This window comes from Schistocerca gregaria, chromosome 7 (assembly GCF_023897955.1).
Source record: "Schistocerca gregaria isolate iqSchGreg1 chromosome 7, iqSchGreg1.2, whole genome shotgun sequence".
Taxonomy (NCBI): Eukaryota; Metazoa; Arthropoda; class Insecta; order Orthoptera; family Acrididae; genus Schistocerca; species Schistocerca gregaria.
The window spans coordinates 467,794,956-467,812,062 of record NC_064926.1 but is presented as its reverse complement, the minus strand read 5'-3'; the positions used below and the strand labels follow the sequence as shown (position 1 = coordinate 467,812,062).

Here is a 17,107-nt window from a genome sequence, read left to right as displayed (position 1 = left end):
GACCACTGCATCCTGACTGCATCTGATGTGAGCAGCCATCTTGGGTGGATGGTGGAGGTAAGGAGGGGAGGCATGGGTAGTTGGGACAAAGGGAGGTTAGTAAGGTAGGGGTGGAGGAAGATGTTGTGATACCTGCAAGTGTGTGTGTGTGTGTGTGTGTGTGTGTGTGTGTGTGTGTGTGTGTGTGTGTGTGAAGGGGGTAGGGCACAGGATAGGTCTGCCAGGTGTAGAGTGAAAAGGCTAAGCTGGGGCAGAAAAGGTAGAGGTGACAGGAGAGGAGTAGAGAAGGGAAAAATATTAGTAAGTGTGGTGACAGAATAGAAGGCATATGTAGTGTTGGAGTGGGAGCAGGGAAGGGGCAAGTAGGTGGAGAGCAGAGACTAATGAAGGTTGAGACCAGGAGGTTATGGAAAAGAAGGATAGATATGTCATAGGGAGAGTTCCCACCTGTGCAATTCAGAAAATCTAGTGTTAGTATGAAGGATCCAGATGTGTAGGCCATTCAAATGAAGCTCATCGAGTTGGGCAATTTAGCAATAGTGTGGTCCAGTTTTCTCTCGGAAACGGTGGCCATTCACACAGACAGATAGCTTGTTAGACATCATGCCCATGTTGAAAGCAGCACACTGGTTGCAGCTTAGTTTATAGATCATATGGCTGCCTTCACAAGTAGCCCTGCCTTTGATGAGATGAGGCACGCTTGTGACAAGACTGGAATAGATGGTAGTGGGAGCATGTCTATTGCACAGATAGAAGTAATAAGACAAGTGTTTGGGAGCAGGGATGGAATAATGATGGACAAGGATACTGCATAGGTTCAGTGGGTGGCACAATACCACTGTGGAAGGGTTGGTGAGGAAGGATAGTAGGTAGTAAATTCCTCATTTCAGAGTATAACAAGAGATATTTGAAACATCTGGCATATTTGGAGAAGGACTGCTTGTAACTACAGATATGACAACCATTGGTGGCTAGACTGTATAGAAGGGACTTCTTGGTATGAAATGGGTAGCAACAGTGGAGGTGCCAATGGTGGTTGGTAGATATGATGTGAATGGAGGTACTGATGTAGCCATTCTTGAGGTGGAGATCAACATTGAGGAAAATGGCTTGTTGAGTTGAGGAGGACCAGGTGAAGCAAATGGGGCAGAAAGTGTTAAGGGTCTGGAGGGATGTGGATAGGATGTTCTTACCCGAGGTCCAGATGATAAAGACGTCATCAGTGAATCTGAACCATGTGAGGGTGATTAGTAAGAATTCCTTGAGGCGGATTATGAATAGGTTGGCATAGGACAGTGGCATGCGTGTGTCCTTTGTTGCACCATGGATTTTTTTTTTGTAGGTGATGCCTTCAAAGGAGAAGTAATGAGGATATAGGTGGTCATGGTAGCCAGGAAGGAAGTTGTAAGTTTATAGTCAATTGGACACTGGGGAGGGCACTGTTCAATAGTGGCAAGGCCAAGGGCATTAGGGATATTAGTATAGAGGGAGGTGGGATCAACTGTGATGAGCAGAGTGCTGAGGTAAAAGAACAGGAACTGTGGAAAACAGTGGAGAAAATGCTTGATGTCTTTTATATTGGAGGGTAGGCTATGCATAACAGACTGAAGGTGTTGGCACATGAGAGTGAAAAATCTCTCTGTGTGAGCACAGTAATTGGTTACAATGGCATGTAGTGGATGGTTGGGTTTAGAGACTTTAGGAAGCATGTAGAAGGTAGAGTGTGTGAAGTGGTGGGGATGAGAGGTGAGAGAGGCTCAGGCAGAGGTTCTGGAATGGGTCTAAGGATTTGAGGAGTGAGTGGAGATCCTGCAGGATTTCCAGAAAGGGGTCACTATGGAAGGGTTTGTAAGTGGATGTATCTGACAGCTGGTGGAACCCCTCTGCCAGGTAATTCCTATAGTCCATAACTACAGTAGTGGAGGTTTGCCAGCAGGTAGAATCATAAGGTTGGGATAAGATTTTTAGGTGGCGAATTACAGTTCTTTCTGCAGACATATGGGTGGTTTCCATGTTGAGGCATTTGAGGGATGATGGTGAAACAAGGTTAAATGTTAGGAGATTCTGAAAAGTTAACAGTGGGTGATTTGGGAGCACTGGGAATGGATCATGGTTGAATGGAGGAGCAACATGAATCAGGCACAGTTTAATGTTGGTTTTGGAATGAGTCTGATTGGTTGGGTTAGTGTCAAAAAAGTATTTCCACTTTAAGGACTCGGAGAAGGGGAGAATGTCTTTAACCAATTCAGCATGACTGGATGCTGCTAACTCTCCCCCTTCCAACCCCATGCCTCTTCCTTAACCCCACAACTCACCCCAGATTATTGCTCACGTCAGACACAGCCACTGACCAGTCAGGCCACAATGGCTGGAGTCATTGGCCAAGTGTGTGTGTGTCATGCCTGTGTGAATGTCTGTGTATTTTATTTCTGAAGAAGAACTTTTTGTCCAAAAGCTTAAAAGTTAACTAGTCTCTTCATTTTGTCTTTCTTTGACTTTACACTGTCTCTATGTGGTGAGTAGCAATCTATTCTTATTGTAATATTGTTTATTTTGTCTGGAACTTTCCATGGTTTGAATTTCATAGCTTCATGCAAATGGAGCAATTTATCAAATTACTAGCTGTTGTTAGATTTGCATTGCTGGTTAAATGGAAGAACAGAAAAGAGAAAGCACATATTTCTAATATGTATGGCAACAGGATATATGTCCTAACCTTCTTAGCCTTCTTCTCCACCCTTTCTGTGTCCACCTTGTTCTCTCCTTCTCTCTGTCCATCTCCTCTTTTCCACTTCTTATGTTCGCTTCCTCTCACCCCTCTGTCCCTCTCCTCTTCCCCTCTCCCTAACAGTGAGCCTTTTATTGCAAATTCAGTTTTGTAGTGATATATATATATATATATATATATATATATATATATATATATAGCGGGAAAGCGCCGGCAGACAGGCACATGAACGAAACACACAAACACACACACAGAATTACTAGCTTTCGCAACCGATGGTTGCTTCTTCAGGAAGGAGAGGGAAAGACGAAAGGATGTGGGTTTTAAGGGAGAGGGTAAGGAGTCATTCCAATCCCGGGAGCGGAAAGACTTCCTTTAGGGGAAAAAAAGGACAGGTGTACACTTGCACACACACACATATCCATCCGCACATACACAGACACAAGCAGACATATTTAAGGCTTTCCCGCTTGGTAAGTCTTGGAATCTTTGTTTTTAATATATTTTTCCCATGTGGAAGTTTCTTTCGATTATATATATATATATATATATATATATATATATATATATATATATATATATATATTAAAAACAAAGATTCCCAGACTTACCAAGCGGGAAAGCGCCGGCAGACAGGCACATGAACAAAACACACAAACACACACACAGAATTGCTAGCTTTCGCAACCGATGGTTGCTTCTTCAGGAAGGAGAGGGAAAGACGAAAGGATGTAGGTTTTAAGGGAGAGGGTAAGGAGTCATTCCAATCCCGGGAGCGGAAAGACTTCCCTTAGGGGAAAAAAAGGACAGATGTACACTCGCACACACACACACACACACACATATCCATCCGCACATACACATATATATAATGTCCATTCGCATGAATGGACACAGGCAGACAGTGTTTGTTGGTAATGAGGATCACCCTGTGGCTAAACATGCCTTGGTGCACTGCCAGCACATCTTGGCACAGTGTTACACCGTCCGGGTTATCTGGATACTTCCCACCAACACCAATCTATCCGAACTCCGGAGATGGGAACTTGCCCTTCAATATATCCTCTCTTCTCGTTATCCACCAGGTCTCAATCTCCGCTAATTTCAAGTTGCCGCCACTCATACCTCACCTGTCATTCAACATCATCTTTGCCTCGGCACTTCCGTCTCGACTGACATCTCTGCCCAAACTCTTTGCCTTTAAATATGTCTGCTTCTGTCTGTATATGTATGGATGGATATGTGTGTGTGTGTGTGTGTGTGTGTGTGTGTGTGTGTGTGTGTGTGTGTGTGTGTGTGTGTGTGTGTGTGTGCGCGCGCGCGCGAGTATATACCTATCCTTTTTTCCCCCTAAGGTAAGTCTTTCCGCTCCCGGGATTGGAATGACTCCTTAACCTCTCCCTTAAAACCCACATCGTTTCGTCTTTCCCTCTCCTTCCCTCTTTCCTGAAGAAGCAACCATTGGTTGCGAAAGCTAGAAATTTTGTGTGTGTGTTTGTGTGTTATTTTATTGTGCCTGTCTACCGGCACTTTCCCGCTTGGTAAGTCTTGGAATCTTTGTTTTTAATATATATATGTTTATTTATGACAATATTGTGAAAAGGATAGACTGCTCTGCACCATATAGCGGAGATGCTGAATCACAGATGGGCACAAACAAAAATACTGCTAAACAAGTGAGCTTTCAGTCAAAAGGCCTTCTTCTAAAGTACACAACACACACACATTCACATAACCACAGCTCACACACACATGACCTCTGTCTTTGGCCATAAGGCTACGTCATATTTTGTTTTTTCTTAAAACTAAATCTCTATTAATAATGATAATACAATGTTACATCTCAAATTAATCTAAGTTCTTCACTGGTATTCAACACAAAATTTAATGAAAATTCTTTGGTCCATCTTTTTCAAAAGTAAACACTCACCAAGCACTTGAAAATATGTATAACCTTTTTGACTGTCAACAACAAACTATATATTCAAAACAGATGAAAACACAAATATACATCAGGAACATGTGTACCGACAAGACAAAAAATCAGAAAATCAGATATATAAATTAAATAATTCCCATTACTTTCTGATCACACCTTGTATAAAGGGGATACTTTGTTAGCAAAAGTCTCATGTTTGTTGGTTCAAAATCTGAAATATCCAAAATTTCTTTACCGATTCCTTTGAAATTTTGACACAAAATTTCATTTGAGTAAACACATGTTTTTACATTTCTACTGGAGTTCCTGAAGGTATATAAATATAGATATTATGTATATAATATATATACACAGCCATAAAAAATTTAATGCTCCCTTTCAGAGGTTTACAGTTCACTCAAAAATTATTGTTGCAACAGTGCATATGGAATACATAAAATGATTACATTTACAGACCATTAGCACAAACATTCTGAGGTACCATGTGTCAACTCATGCTGCAACACCCATATTAGTATGCGGTGTAGCCTCCATGGGTGGCAATGCAAGTACCGACCCTGGCAACCAGTCAATCGTACAGAGAGTGACTACTGTCCTAGGATACGTTATGCCACACCTGCTTGACCTGTTCATGTAGTTCTGTAAGAGTTGTTGATTGACAAGTTGTATGAGCCACTTCTCACCCCATCATATCCCACCTGTGCTTGATTGGAGTTAAGTCCAGAGATCATGCTGCCGAGGGAAGTTGCTGCACATCTCGCAGAGCGTATTGAGTTTCAAGGGCAGTGTGTGGACAAGATTATCCTGTTAAAACAACTCATCACCTTCCAGTTGCAAGCTCGACAAAAGAACAGTTCTAATATCATTCTGCACATGCTGAGCACTGGTTAGCATCCTCTCCAGAAACACCAAAAATGTATGAGAGCTGTAGCTTATTGCACCCCAGACCATAAGGCCTGGAATAGAACCAGTGTGTCTTCAACAAATTCCCTCTGGGAGACAACACTCACCATGTCCGTGTTGTTCATGCAAATGACCATCAATTTCATGTAGGTAGGCTCTGCTTTTATTGCTGAAGACCATGGTGCTCCATTCCATCTTCCACATGATCCTCTGATGACACCAGTCGAACCATGCATGTTGATGCCATTGCATGAATGGAATACAGGCTAGAGGTGTGCATGCCCATACTTCCACTGCCAATAACCAATTTGCAATAGTTCATGATGACATGTCTGGGTTCATGTGCCCTCTTATCTGTGCTGTGGGAGCTGTACAATCTGCCCCTGATGCCCTTACTATACAATGACCCCTGCAGGTGACTGTGCTTTATGGGTGTCCAGAATCTCATCTACGGGTGTGAGACGGTTCACATGACCACTGATACCAGCATCATTGCACAACCTACATAGCACATCCAACTTGTGTGGCAATTCTAGAGAAGACCATCCTGCAACTCAGAAGGCCACAATTTGATCTCTTTCAATCTCACTCAGTTGGCTGTAGGAACCACGAAGATGGCTCTGTGGCACGGTTGCCTGCATGCTTCACACATGCACCACACTGTGTCTTCTGGCTGTAAGCATTCCCTATTAAAGAGCAGATACATATGGTGCTCTGGTAGCTATGCTACTATGCTGCCTGTTAGTAGATGACATTGAAATCATTTTCAGTACATCCACTATCCCCCAGGTGACATGTGCCATCATCGGATCAAAAACAATATCGTCCTTCCAAGTGTACTAATTTTTTTTTCCAATAGCATATTTATATACCGTCTGGTGCTCCAGTAGGTATATAAGAACATAGGCTTATCTGATTGCCAAGGCACTGATGAAGAACTTTAGGAGATTTAAGATTTTGAACAAATGAACATGAGAGATGTTTGCTAACAACATATACCCTTTAACAATGTGTGTGTGCATGCACACACACATGCCTCCCCCCCTGCCCCCCCCTCTCCCACACCACCACCACCACCACCACCACCACACACTCACACATGTCAGGGAGTTTATGAGCTATAACTTGAGTAAGAGAATGTTGGGATTCACTATTCACAAAAGGTTAAATAGTGAGGCATCTGGGAGGAGGAAGGCTGCCAGGGCAAAGAAAGGGAGTATTTGGAAGCAGAAAAGGAGAAGCTTATGGCTGTGAGCTGAATTGGCAAAATTATGATTAATTTCACACATTGGTTTTTATGACTACTTTGTGTAGCCTACCATCATTTCCACTTCTGTTTCAATCTCTTCATCTCATAATAGCTCTTACAATGTCCTAAATATTTTGCTACATATATTCCAATCTCCATTTTCCACTGTTATTATTGTGCTATATGTCCTCCTTTCAGTTATTATCTGATGTCTTAACATACCTCATATTGTTCAGTTATTACCTGATATCTTAATAAATCTCATACAGTGCTTCTTCAAATTGTTGTTTTCCACATACTGCTTTCCTCAGCATTTCTGTGGATAACTACTTCATTTCTTAATAGTCCAATTCATTTTCAGAATCCTTCAGTAGCACCACATCTCAAATGCTTTGCTCCTCTTCTTTTCCAGTTTTCCCTCATTTCATATTTCATTTCCACACATTGTAAATTCTCACAAATTTGTTTTGCAAATTAAGGCCAGTGTTTTTGGTACTAGCAGGCTTCTTTTGACAAGGAATGCTCTCTTTGCCTTGGCTAGTTTGCTTCTTATGTCCTCCTTGCTTCGTCTGTCATGCATTATTTGACTTTCAAGTTAGCAGAACTTTTTCAGTCAGAGTATTATGTGGGCCTTAATATTCATATTAAGTTTTCCACTAGTCAAATTTGTGCTGCTCCTAAATACTTTAGTCTTTCTTTGATTTAATCTCAATCCAATATCTGTACTAATTAGACTGTTCATTCTATTCAACAGGTCCTGTAGTTCTTCCTCACTTCTACAGGTCATCAACAAATCTTATCATTAATATCATTTCATACAGAAGTTAAGTGCCAACTCTGACTTTTTTCCTCTTTTTTTCCTTTCAAAATAGAGGTTAAACAGCAGAGGAGGAAAAACTCAATCCTGCTTGAAGTATTCAACAATATCCTACTATGAAGTAAAGTACCATGATAGTCATTTCTTTACAGAATACCAAGAACATTCCAAAATATTCAAGACTGTTAAAATAAATTCAGGAACTTTGCAGAACATTCTACAATCTAGAACATATAATATACATCCTAAAAGAATCAACCATTAAATACAGAAATTATACAGCTACATTACATCACCATATTCTCAATAAAGCTTTATTTATTTTAGTGATTGAAAACTTTACTAAGTTCCCACCATATTTCATACTTAATTAGCTTATCCTATCACAATACTAGCTTATGAACTATATTTGTCACTTGTTATTTGGTAAGTAGATACAAAAATTCATTGGGTTTCCCATCCCAAGAGCAAGTGTCATATACCTGACCATGAGAAAACCATGATTCTTTCAAATCAATACCACAGTATTTTAAAATTTGTCTTTGTGCCTTATTTATAGTGATACCAAATGCTCATCTTATTGGAAATTGGAGTTATTTTTAACTGAAGTGTCAAATTAAATCCATCAGGAATGTCATTTCTGTAGTTCAGTGTCTGAGACATTGTGCTGATGATGTACAGCCACATTCAGTTAAGAATGAACTCAGAAACTGTGATTGTGTTTCTGCATCAGCTGTAGAATATTTCAGAACAAATGAAAATTTGTGCTGGAGTGGTACTTGAACCTGGATTCTCTGCATGCTGCAAGTGGTTGTTTTAACCACTTTGGCCATCCGAGCTTGCTGGTAAAGTGGATCTTTCAAATAACCAACCTGAGTAATTTTTAACGATGTTCAGATAAATTTCATCCATTAATTCATTTGCACTGTTGACAATATTATGCAAATCATTTGCAAGTCCAATTTCGGCCAGTAATATACTCAACTGCGTGAGTTCCTTCAGTAATTTGTAAGAATTTTTTGAAAGAATATTTCATTTCTTCATAATTGGAAAGTTGAGCTTTCATATTTAATCTTAATTGTACTTTCCTCACTCGAGGCCAAACAAATGATTTCTTCAAACATGCACTGAATTCATCTGCTGGAGTTTATATTGGAATACCTGGAAGCTTTTGACAAAAATTTCCAGAACATGTAAGTAATGCATCTGCCATTAATTGTGGATTACTTCAGTGGTCTCTAACATCTGCAAATCTTCTGGAAGATTCTATAATATTTTGGAATTTTTGAACATTCTAGAAGGAACACTCTGACAAATCTCTGACACTTTGGTACAAAAAACTGTCCACATTTTTCCGCTGCTACTGGAAGCTTCTTCTTCCTGTCTGGCTCTCAGTATTTCCTTATTCCCTCCTCCCCATACCTGTGTTTCCTACTTTACCTTATCCCCTCCTCCCTATACCTCTGTTTCCTACTTGACTTCTTTTTTTGTGCTCATTACACAACTTTCCTTCTCATGGGCATTTTCTTGTTATTCTCTCTCTCTCTCTCTCTCTCTCTCTCTCTCTCTCTCTCTCTCTCTCTCTCTCTCTCTCTCTCTCCCCCTCCCTCCCCTCCCTCCCCACCACCTCCCTGCCCCCCCACCTCCCACCTCCCACCCTCTCCAACTCCCTATTTCTCTCTGTCTGTCTTTTGATTCTTTGCTCTGATCAAACTAATTCTTCTCTTCAGCACCTTCCCATCTTACAGAAGCATATTTTTTCTCTGTTTTCAGCATTCTTTTACAAAACCAATTTTTCAGACTGAAACTTACATAAAATAAAGAACTAGGACTAGCACTTGGGAATATTTCATATTATCGTGTATTAAGCTTTGTATGGCTCTGTGGACAAGACTGCAAACTCAGAGAATTGGGGTTCAATTTCTGTTTGGTCATGGAATTTCTTTCATCACTTACACTGATGAGCCAAAACATTATGACCACCTGCATAATACATTGTTAGTCCACCTTTTGAATGCAAAACAGCAGCAATTTTGCATAGCATTGATTTGACAAGCCCTGGTAGATTTCTGGTTGTATATAAGTGGTACCAGATGTCCATGCACAGGTCATGCAATTCTAGTAAATTATGCTCCAGTGGTTTGTGGGCATGAACCCCATGCCTGACAGCATTCCAAATCAGTTCCAGCAGATCATATCATGTGAATTTTCTGGCCAAGACTTCCTGAGTTCACTATCATGCTACACAAACCACTGTAGCACAATTCTGTCCTTTTGACTCAAACAGCTATCCTGCTGCCATCACCATAGCAGAAGAAAGCAAGCATGAAGGGATGCTGGTGATCCACAATAATGTTCACGTAGTCCATAGCTGTTGTGGTATCTTCAATTACTATCACACGTTCTGTGGAAGCCTGGGACAATGTCCCCCACAGCATAATACTGTCTCCACTAGACTGCATCCATGGCACAGTGTACATTTTGAGCAAGCTCTCACCTATATGACAACATATCTGTACATGTTTGAGGAACTCGTCAATGTATTTCTGCCTGACAATTAATTAAATACAAAAAATGTCAAGTTTCTCCTTGGTTAGAGTCCATATTAATCTTAATATCCCTCTATAACTGGCTGAATAAGTTAGTTACAAAATATGAAGGTGTGCAGCTCCCAATAGAACACTGCATAGTGAACAGTGGTGATGTTCAAAACAACTTTAGGGTTGAGAACAAAAAACTTATTTCAATCCATCCACTATAGTGATTCCACATCTACAGCATTCATAATATAATGGTGTCAATGGGTCAACATGAGAACATGTAGGAGTAGTCTGCTGAAGACTCTCATGTTCTACAATGTATGCTGAATGGTGTGCTCCAAAACACTTGTGCCTTACCAGTATTGCACTCTCTCATCAAATCTGTCATAGATCGTGACCTATCTTACTTTAGTGATTGGGCAAGCCTCCGACCTCCATGTTGTGTGATGAGTTATGGACATCCAACACTTTGAATGAAATTTTCACTATGCAGCAGAGTGTGCACTGATAAGAAATTTCCCGGTAGATTACAACTCTGTGCCAGGCTGTTGCTTGAGGTCCTTAGTTCAAGTGTCAGTCTGACACACAGTTTTAATCTGATAGGAAGTTTGATCCAATATCTTGTCTCCTACTCATTATTTCACCATCTTGCAGCTACTTTCTATATGTTCTCTTGCCAGTAACATGTCAACTGTCAGTCAGATTTGTGTTTTCTATACACTCATTTCCACATGCCAGGCCATAACAATCTGCCCTTTGTCAAAATTGCTTAAATAAGTAGGTTCCCCGTTTGTGGCAATTTTTCTGCTAGAATAATTGTGCACTCATTTACACTCTGCTTATACACATTCCTTATCATATTAAATGCCCACAATGCCACTACAAAGCATTCAGTCTCTCAGTGAAAAGTGAATATTATATTTGGTTCATTGGTATATTTCACCTCTGACCATGAATTTTTAATACAAAAAATGTCATGTTGCAGCTTGGGCCAGAGTTCACATTAAACTGAATTTCCCTCTATAACTAGCTCTATAAGTTAGTTAAAAAACAATGGTTTACCTACCAACAGATCATTGAACAGTGAACTGAAGTTCAAACCAAATTTTGGGTTGAGAACAGCTTTATTTTACTTTATGAGGACTTATCATGGAGTTTATTAAAGAACTGAGTATTTTAATGCACAGTGTAACATTTATTGTAATGGATGTTGGTAGTAGATTAAAAGCTGAACAGAATATTGCAAAAGAGAAAGTTTTTGATTTCAGTTCTCAGACAGAACAAAAATTTAATTCTTGTGTAAGTCTCATTATAATGAAAATTTCACTGTCATTTAGAGATTCCAGTCAGTACATTTAATGAAGTGTTGTGTTATACAGATATAAAATTTATATTCAAAAGATTTCCAGCTCTAAAGGAATTAGAAACTCATGTTGAAGGCAAAGATGATCAGTAACATTTTCTTTCACCAGTATGAAACAGTAGTAGTTTATAAAAGCTGTTAGTTAGTTAGTTTAGTTTAGTTATATTACTTGTTCCATGGATCATGAACACGATTCTTTCATAATGATGTGGAACGTGTCAAAGTACACAAGATTCATTTATCCCAAATAATCATTGTTAGTCTTATATACGGTACAATTGTTAATGCTTACTGTATTTCTTTGGCCTATGTCTAAAAATTCATCTATGGAGTAGAAGGAGTTGTCATTCAGGAATTCCCTTAACTTACTTTTGAATGCTGATTGGTTGTCTGTCAGACTTTTGATATTGTTTGGCAATTGACCAAAAATCTTTGTGGCAGTATAATTCACCCCCTTTTGTGCCAATGTCAAATTCAATGAACGGTAGTGCAGGTCACCCTGTCTCCTAGTATTGTAGCTGTGGACTGTGCTATTAATTCTGAAGTGATCTGGGTTACTAACAACAAATTTCATTAGGCTCTATATATATTGTGAGGCTACTGGCAATATCCCTAATTCTTTAAATAATTGTCTACAAGATGATCTTGGATGAGCCCCAGACATTACTGATAAGTTTCAAGATTTAAAAAAAATTCCCACCATTATCTGCTAAAAACATTCTAATTCAGGAATAAGTAGAGAACCTAAAAAAGCTTGAGCACAGAACAAAGAGAAAAGGCTCCAAATCCATTTCACATAATAAAAAAATTGATGCTTTCTTACCAGGCAGAAATTACATCATATATACCATGTATATCCAACTGTTAATTAGTAGCTGCTTCAAATTATAATTAATAGAAACAGTAGATCACTAAAAAGCTCATCAGGATTACTATAGCACAATGGTGAAGCATAGCACTCGAGGAGTCTCCATTTTATTAGAAAGGAGTAATGGTTCAATCTTCATTCGGAGATGCCAATGTAAGTTCTACAACTTGTTAGTAAAGTTTCCTTAATGTAACCTCATCTGATTTCTCCCCCCTCCCTTCCATAATGGTGCACTTTCACTTTCTGATGAAACTAGATACTGTTCTACCTTGTGATACAATAAACATCAGTGCTTTTTCACTAAATTATTTACTACTACAACATAGTCTCCAATGACCAACAACAAAACTTGAGTTCATAAGCAAGTGATTTCAAGGCTGAAGCCACTCCTGTGAGAAACACTCTTAATAATTTAAATGTGGCAGATCTATGCAGACAGTCTTCTTGATGTATTAAAAACATTTCCTTGAGGTACCAATCCACGGGCAGCTATCAAGAAAAATTGTAATACGAAACTATCTGCTGCTCTTCTTTCTACTTTTCAACACCCTTGATGCTAAGCAATCATCACCTTATAGGAAAAAGTTGAACTCTTGATTAAAGTGCATGGATAGAATAATTAGATACACACAAATGTATGTTGTGGTACATCCATACATGTAATTCACATAGTGAGATGCAGCACATGAAAATTTTTGAGCACTTCCTTTCAGTAATATTGTGCTATTAATCCTCTGTCAAGAGGCATGGTACTCAAGTGAACAATGCTTTCACACTGCAAAACGCTTGTGTCACACTTTACAGCATGAGGAAGTAAGACATGGAAAATTATATTTTTTGTAATAATGAAGTCTTGTACTACAAGTCAGTATCTGGATTACTTGCCTGTAGGATAGCCACATCAGGATCATGAAACCAAGATGGTCGTATAAGGGGCAGTCCACTTTCTAATGAATCAGCCAAGTAGGAATACAGATAGGGCATCAGTCGATATCGCATTTCTATAGCACTTTGCATTATTGAAAGTGTATTGTTGTTACCAAGTGTTGCATTCAGAAGATCCCTGAAATGAAAGAATATAATAAGATCAAGCTAACATCCTCAGTGATTATGTTGATGATGGTGATAATTAATGTTCAGCACTTACTACATGTAGCTACAGATTCTATCTGTGTGAACTACCAAGGTATCTAAAATGGTCAGACATCCCTTTTGCACAAATACAGTCTTGCCTTCATAGCACAAATAACATCATCATCTGCCACTGGAACTGTTTTACAGCAGCTGAGTGATATCAATAGCAGCCTTTTACATTCTCTAACAATAAACTGTCATCCTTGCAAAAGAACTGTTCAACATCTGAGAGATCCAGAAGCCAGTAATTTTCACCCTATCACCACATCAGGTATGGCATGCCAATTTTATCTCACTGTACAATGGATATAGTACACATCAACAGTGTACAAAATGCTCCAGAAGATGCCTTCTCTTGCATCAAAACAATAATAAAAGAAATGAATTTTGAAGCTCTTACCAATGCTCAGGATATAAATAATAAACTAAAGTCATTCTTAATTGCTATCTCTGTTGTGGAACTACAACCAATCAAAATTCCACATATGAACTCAAAAATGTATTGGAATGTTTAGTTACAAAATTACTCCACCCTGTATAACAGCCATGAGGGAAGATGTTGACCTGTGGAAACTTCACCATTTATTGTGATAAGGTACATGTTTGATGCACTATTATTAAAGAAATAATTGCTAAAAGAAACAGTGCTGCTACCATAAAGGACGGAAAAATAAAACATATGCTCTGTCAACAACGTCTAATCATTAGTCATGAGAAATACAGATTAGAGTTCACTGCTACTGCAAAAAAAGTGTTATCAAAGGAATAATGTGTTGTCACTGTGAACAGTGTACTGTTTTAAGTGTGCAAATGACAGTCAAAAGAAGAAAATCCGGTTGTGTTTGAATTGCCTCAAAGACAGTTTAAGCCATAAACTACACAGTAATGACTGTAAAGTTGAAATTATCCCAGTTCTTTTAGATGAAACCAGGAGCAGTGTCAAGGGGGGGGGGGGGGGGAGATATGGGGGCTATAGCCCCCCCCCAATCCCCCTTCCAATGGAGTATCATATTACACTGGATAAAATGACTTCAGATATCAACGAATACATTACTCCAACAGATTCAATCCTTTTTTTATATAACTATCTAGCAATATAGGTTGCAATGTATTTCAAACACATTATAACAAAAGAATAAGAGTGGCAAATAGCTTACTATCTAAACCAATAAATATCATTTAACATAAAATGGGCATCTTATTATCTGGAGACATGACATTGTTCACATCAGATGAGAATTTGCTAGTAGCTTTTGGATAAAAATAGATAGCTGAGAATTGTAGCTGCTAGCCAACGCTAACTAAATATATGTAAACAGTTTAAAGACAGATAAAATTTAATCTAATGGAATAAATAAAAGTGAATCAAAGTGTTAAACTATTGTGTCCGATAAGAGACCAAAGGCTCTCATGGTCTGAACACACAAGGTGTATAATCAAAAATTTGTACACATACCTCTTCTTTTATACAAACTAAGAAATTATGGTATCAAAAATATATTGCTTCTGTTAATATGCATTCTTTCATGACTGTGGCAGTATGGTGTTCTATTACAGGGAAACTCATTAGGTTCTAGTCATATATTCAGATGAAAGAAAAGAGCAATTAGACATATCTGGGTCCCCAAGAATTCTAAAGGACTGTAAGCCTGTATGTGTGTGTGTGTGTGTGTGTGTGTGTGTGTGTGTGTGTGTGTGTGTGTGTGTGTAAAAATTGGAAAATACATGTCAAAGATAAATTGAGATCAAATGTACAAGGACATTTCAGTAAATAATGCACCCATTATTTTTTTACAGCCATAATATATATGAGAACATCATTTTAGTTGCTTCAAATTTGAGATTTCTTCTGCATGTTGAAATGTTCCCATTTCTTAATGATTAATCTTCTCATGAGCTGGGCTTTTCTCTTACATTGTGGTTGCTGAGTATTATTTAGCTCACCTTTAGTCTTGACCATGGATCAATTGTGTAAATCAATACTATGATTCTCAACAATGTAGGAAAAGAAAGATTGCTACTTACCATAAATAAGACACGTTAAGTTTCAGGCAGGCACAATTAAAAAACACTTGCATAAAGCTTTCAGCCACAGCCTTCATCAACAAAAGAGAAACACACGTCATTCATATACACAAGCAACCACACCTCATGCACAGCATCTTGGGCCAGAATGCTGGCATACTGGCCACAGATGCTGGAGTTGACCATCATGTGTGCATGAGGTGTGCTTGCTTGTGTGTATGAATCGTGTGTGTTTGACTTTTTTGGATGAAGGCTGTGGCTGAAAGATTTATGCAAGTGCCTTTTAATTGTGCCTGTCTGCAACTTAACATTCTGTCTTTTCCAGCCCAAGATGCTGGAGTTGGCAGTCACATGTGCACAAGGTGTGCTTGCTTGTGTGTACGAATGGTGCGTGTTTCTCTTTTGTTGATGAAAGCTGTGGCTCAAAGCTTTGTGCAAGTGTCTTTTAATTGTGCCTGTCTGCAACTTTTCCTGCATTGTTGATATGCCTACATGGGGTTTCCATTGTTTGATTTAACTAGGCTTCTCAGATATATGTGTGATATATTCTCGAATTATGATGCAATAACTCTTCAAAATAAGTAGTTCTTTGTATCAAATGCAAATGTTAACTTGAGAGATCTAAATTTTACAACAGAGTAAATATGTATTTCAAGCTATACTTTTGTTTATTTTTTATCACTTTTTCTTACTGATATCCATGGTTTTTCTGCAGGGCCAATGCATTTCTCTGACTTGGAACTATGAGCCATGGAGCATGCACAAACAATCCCACAAGTACTGCCACGTGGGTAGTTAATGTGATCATAATCCCATTTCGAAGACACATGTAGTCCTTTGAGATTACTTGCCACATGCAAATGTATACCACAAATAGGCACAATAGTTTTCTCTTCTAAACATTAAATTATTATTTTGTTTGAAAGCATGTGAGCAGCATTCATCAGCAAGGTAGGCATAGGGTTACACATCACTATTCTGGACTGCAACACCACAACTTGTGCGAAGTTTCCAACAATGCTGACATATGGCACAGCTGTAGTGAATGATCAAATAGGTGTCTATGCAAGACACAGGTTACAAGCAATATCCTGTAATTTAACTGCCAGAGCTGCTGACATGATGAACTGTGTGGAAGCCATTGTTCATGCAGACTGGCACATAGCTCGGCAGATGGCTTTGCAACCATCAGTGAGCATTGGAAGTATGCAGTGACTGATACTCTTGGATATTCACAGGTGCATTCAAGAAAGGTTCCATGAAAAGTCACAACAGAACACAAGATTTGAAGATAAGCCATTTCATCTGAACTGATATATCAGTTTGAAGCCAATGGAGAGACCTTTCCAACACAGGTCATTACAATTGGCAAAACCTGGGTGCACCACTATGAGCTGGAAACAAAAAGGCAGTCTCCGGTGTGGTTCCACCCCCAATCAACAAAAATGGGGAAATTCAAGGCAGTTCCCTCTACTGGGAAAATCATAACTGTAGTCTTTTGGGATATGAATGGTGTTGCCACAATGGTCAACCATTAATTC

General features: G+C 38.9%; 1 protein-coding gene across 1 annotated transcript in view; it reads right to left on the bottom strand.

The window, feature by feature from the left end:
* Positions 1-17,107, bottom strand: part of LOC126281419 (uncharacterized) — a 212,231-nt gene that overhangs the window by 39,812 nt on the left and 155,312 nt on the right. Inside the window, exon 12 of the mRNA XM_049980362.1 lies at positions 13,293-13,470. Within this exon, the coding sequence (XP_049836319.1) occupies positions 13,293-13,470 (178 nt within the window). The remainder of the gene's footprint in view (positions 1-13,292; positions 13,471-17,107) is intronic.